General features: G+C 40.4%; 1 protein-coding gene across 1 annotated transcript; it reads left to right on the forward strand.

The window, feature by feature from the left end:
* Nucleotides 1–322: 322 nt before the first annotated feature.
* Nucleotides 323–4,694, forward strand: LOC106514702 (uncharacterized; the record flags this gene model as incomplete). The annotated part of the gene is given in 8 exon segments (XM_014004099.1): nucleotides 323–428; nucleotides 711–774; nucleotides 902–945; nucleotides 2,631–2,815; nucleotides 3,498–3,581; nucleotides 3,686–3,915; nucleotides 4,148–4,252; nucleotides 4,585–4,694. Coding segments are annotated over 8 exon segments (864 nt in total), but the record flags the coding sequence as incomplete, so codon positions are not given.
* Nucleotides 4,695–5,053: the final 359 nt, after the last annotated feature.

The following is a 5,053-nucleotide window of genomic DNA, read 5'->3' on the forward strand; positions in this document are numbered from 1 at the left end:
TAAAACTTTGTTTTGTTTTGTTTATTAAACTTTTGTTTTGTTTAATAAACCTTTTGTTTTGTTTTGTTTATTAAAACTTTGTTTTGTTTTGTTTATTAAACTTTTGTTTTGTTTAATAAACCTTTTGTTTTGTTTTGTTTATTAAAACTTTGTTTTGTTTTGTTTATTAAACTTTTGTTTTGTTTAATAAACCTTTTGTTTTGTTTTGTTTATTAAAACTTTGTTTTGTTTTGTTTATTAAACTTTTGTTTTGTTTATTAAACCTTTTTGTTTTGTTTTGTTTAATAAACCTTTTGTTTTGTTTTGTTTTTTGCTCTGGCAGAATGGATCCTGGATTTGGTGCGATGAGTCCTCGTCCTGCGACTGGACCAATCAGAAGGAAGCAGAGTCCAGAGGAGGCGGGGCTTGCACAGAAATTATATCAAAAAGTAAAGAAACAAACATCAAAAAATAGCAAAAGCCAAATGTTTAGTTACTTTGAATCATCTTTAGAGAGCAACCACTCAACATCAAATTATTCTTTTCATTTTTTAGATTTAAGGCCTCCACAGTTTAGACACAAACTTCTGTCCAATAATAAAGTTTTTATTATAAACAGGTTTAATCAAATGAACTCTGTTTTGTTCGTGTAAATAATATTTTTTTCCTCACAGACGTTAAAACAGAACCAAAGTTGTGTAAAAAATAAAAACACTGATGTTTATTTTCAGGTGGAGAACTGAGGTCGGCCCCCTGTGAAGAACTCCGGTTCTACGTCTGCTCCAGGTCTGCCCGGTAAGGTCCAGAATGTTCTTTGATGTGATCCAGAACAAGGTGGTTTCTTACAGTCCAGTTCTGCAGAGAACTGGTTCACATCTGAAGACAGAACTTCATGTCCATTGGTCCTGTCCTCTGTTTTCAGTTTGGACTCCTCTGAACCCAGCAGCCGGGAACCACCTGGTCCAGGTGAGACTGATCTGGTTTGTACTGGTTCCAGTTTGGAGGATTTTACATGTTATGGCCTCATAAAACTGATCCGGGGCTTGTGTACGCAATTTTCCACACAAAACTCCAGGGGCCTCATGCATAAAGGATCGCGCAGCTTTCACACTAAAAGTTGACGTACGGACAAATTTAGAAAAGTGCACCGCAACAAAATATTCAGATGTATAAAACTGCGTACACATGTTCCTGCGCATCTTTCCTTTATACATCCCAACGAACGTAGAACTGAGACTCCTCCCCCTGACACGCCTCCATTTAAATCTGTAAAATAGATGTAAATGTGTCCAGGTGTGAGATTCTCCTCAGATTCCTCTCTGTGCGATCAGAAATGATTTTTAGCTGCAGGAAAATTATACATTAAATGGAGAATGAGTGAGAAAACTGTCTAAATAAGGAGTGGGGTGTCATTGTTTTATGTGTTGCATTCACACGGGATAAACAAAGTCTGAGATTTTCCTGAAATTTACAGACATCTCCTGAATGTGATGTTTCAGTTCAGTTTCATCATCGTTCAGTTTAAACAATAAAAAATTCAAACTAAAATAAAAATCTAAAGGGCTCGACACACGGGCAGCGACAAACTACAGCGATTAAAGGGCTCGACACACRGGSAGYGACAAACTACAGMGATTAAAGGGCTCGACACACGGGCAGCGACAAACTACAGCGATTAACGGCTGTCATCGCAGCCAGGGTGAAACCCGACACACGGGACGCGATAGCGATCGCAGCGTTGCGAATCGCGCTCTCAGGTCGCTTGTCTTCACGAAATTTGATTGGTTCTTGACTCTGAAGGCGGTTGTGCATTACGAACGTGTAAACTAAAGAAATCTTGCGATGCTAATGATATTGAAAAACAAACACACATCAAGATACAGTTTTATGAGGAAAAACTTACCATAAACTTCACCCTGGTGCCAATAAATTCCCACAAAGCTTTTTAGTAATCACTTGGTGAAAGTGTTAGCTAACGGCAGTGTGTAGCATACTCTCCTCTCATTGGTCAGTCAATGAAACCCTCGCTGATTGGTTGTACGCTAAGCGACAGCGACAAAAGTTGAACATTTTCAACTTTCATATGTCGCGTCGCAAGCTCGCGTGTACACGACTACGTGTACGAGCGTGAAATTTCACATGCACTATTTTCGCCGGTCGCTTAGCTGGAGGAGGGCAAGAGATTGTCGCCTCACCGCACAGGCTCCATAGGAAATGAATGGAGAGCGAGCGACGTCGCCTCCTGTGTGTCGAGCTCTTAACACCGTGTTCAGTTGCTCCTTATATCCAGACAACAGATCAGAGTCATATTTCTGTGGATTCAGGTCAGATTTGTGACTTTGTGAGTTAAAACTGTCGACTGAAAAACTTTGTGTGGCTGCCGCACATTCTCACAGCAGGTGAAAAGTGTGCGTAAATATACGCACACACTTTCACGCAACGTTGGTTTTAATACATCCCAACGTGGGCGTAGAACCTGGCGCACGTAACTTTTTTATGCATAAGCACCTTTTATACATGAGGGCCCTGGTCCCGGTCCTGCAGCCTGTAGAACTTTCTTCAACATGAAGAACTGGTTCTGTTGTGGCTCAGCTCCTGTTTGGGGGTTTTGTCTCGTTGGACTTCAGTAACTCGTCCTCTTCGTCTCTCAGGAATCGTCCCCGGCGTGAGTTTGTTCGACGTTCTGTGGGATTCCAGCTCGATCCTGGCGGAGGAGATTCTCCGCTCGTCCTCGCTCCTCAGAGCGTTCCGATCTGGTTCTAAGACGGGTCTCTGTCAGTCCAGGTTCAGCCAGCAGGAGGCGCTGTACCTGCACCGAGTCAGCAGCACGCTGCAGGTCAGAGGTCACCTCCTCTTCTGTTTCTTTCTAGATCAACACATTTTAATCTTTTTTATGTTAAATGTGTTTTTGTCTCGTTTTGTTTTTATAAATTTATTGGTGTTTTTCACGCAACACTTTCAAACTGAGCCCGTTTTTCCTGGTGGGAGGGGCTTAAAGTCAACTCAACACTGTTACGCCTCTGAGCACAAAAGAAGGTAGTCACAGAGCTGAGTTGGCGAGTAAACAAACAGATATATGTAACGTTTTAACTTTTGGACCTGTCATTTTATTTTATTCTTATTTAATTTAATTTCATTTATCATGTCTTTAGTCTTTTTTTAATTCTTCACTTTGTAGCACTGTCTTGATTTTTATGATTTAAATACTGTAAACTTCACATGTACGTCATATTTTTAAGCTGTTACTGTTGGTGACTCAGAGCTGTGGCCTCTTAGCAAGAAAGTTGCTCAGTCAAATTCCAGTCGGGACATTTCCTGGGACAGTTTACATGTTCTCTTCATGATTTTTACTGGGAACTCTGGTTTCCTCCCACTCAACAAAAACATGACTTTTAGGCAGATCGGTAACTCTAAAATTGTCTGTAGGTGAGAGAGAGAGAGTGAATGTTTGTCTGGATGGATGAACTGAAACAAATGACTTCCAGTTGATGTAAAACCTCCTGTTTGTTTTGTTTCAGGTTCTGGTGAAGGGTCTGCATGAAGCTGATGAGATCCAATCCCTGCTGGTGGACACGGTTACAGAGTACAGCCGAAACAATCAGGTAAAACATAAACTTGGTTTTTTTGTAATTAAATAAGTTATCATCAGTATTTAAATCATATTTTTGTTAAAATCATGATGTCTCTTGGGTTTCCCTCCCTCCAGAACCTTGGTTCTGCTCCCGCTCCACAGTGGCTCCAGTTCTCCCTCCAGTCTTTCCACTCGGTGGTTCTGGAGGATCCGGTCTACTGGCTGGTGGCTTTGTCGGCTCGGGTCTGCCTGCAGGACTTCCTGACTCAGATGCTGCGTTCTGAGCTCCGCCCACAGATGTCAGAGGTTCAACATCTCAAGCAGAAGTGGAGAAACGAGAACGCCATGCTTCTCTGGCTGCACAGGTACCGGTTGTACTACACAAATACACAAAACGCACACAAATACTGAAACCATGAGAGAACCTGAATTATGAAAAGTCCAGGAGGCGTCCTGATCAGAACCACCTGAGCTTCTTCAGATCCAGAGGAGCTGAGTTTGTTTACATTTCAGCCACAGTTAAAAACCTTCATGTTGTTCCTCCTGAGACTTCCTGTAACAAACAGGAAGCAGTAAAACTCAGTAAACTGTGTACAGGTACAAAAAGGTTCTGGAGGAACGTCAGGAGAAGATGGACGTCTACAAATCCATCAACATCTTCAGAGAGCAGATGATGAACGAGCAGAGACTCCATGAATCTGTGTAAGAACCAAACAACTCTGTTTTTATTTATTTTATTTGTTTTTATCTTGTTTTTGCTGCAGTACCTGCGAGATACTAACTTTCAAAAACAGTTGAGTGTACCAAAACTACTAAAAATGTAAATTTACAGTTTAATGGTTTAAATTATAACCAATAAAGATGATTTTTGGTATAAATTAAACATGTTTTACAAACTTAAAAACTAACACATTTGTTGCTAAACTACTGCTAGCTTTTAAAAGTACTAACTGCTTTAAAAAATGAGTACTAAAACTACAAAAGTATCAATTTTGCATTTGTTTGTTTATATTTATCATCTTGTTTTGCTGCAGGACCTGTGAGGATGAAGATGATGAAGAAAACCCTGACTGGTTGTAGCTGCAGAACTGAAATATTTGGTTGTAAAGTGACTGTTTCCTGCTCTGAGGATAATTTTACCAGACTTTGTCTCCTCCTGGTGGTTCATACTGCTCACAGCACAACTTCAGTACTTGTACACATCAGCTGAAGTTTTTTTATTTATTTATTTATTTTTATTTTACCGTTATTTTACCAGGCAAATCCCATTGAGATCTCAGATCTCTTTTTCAAGGGCGGCCTGGGCCTGAAGGCAACCTATTGTACATGTTTTTGTGTTGTGAAGTACTTGACCTGAAAGTACTGCACTTATACCACAGCCTTACTCCAGCTCACCTTATCTACATGTTGCAGCTTGAAGACATCAGTCGACGAATGGAGTAGTTTTTATCCAAACATTTATTTTCTTTTAGCTCCACACAGAATATAAACTGGCTCCACACA

This window comes from Austrofundulus limnaeus, unplaced genomic scaffold, assembly GCF_001266775.1.
Source record: "Austrofundulus limnaeus strain Quisiro unplaced genomic scaffold, Austrofundulus_limnaeus-1.0 Scaffold22, whole genome shotgun sequence".
Taxonomy (NCBI): Eukaryota; Metazoa; Chordata; class Actinopteri; order Cyprinodontiformes; family Rivulidae; genus Austrofundulus; species Austrofundulus limnaeus.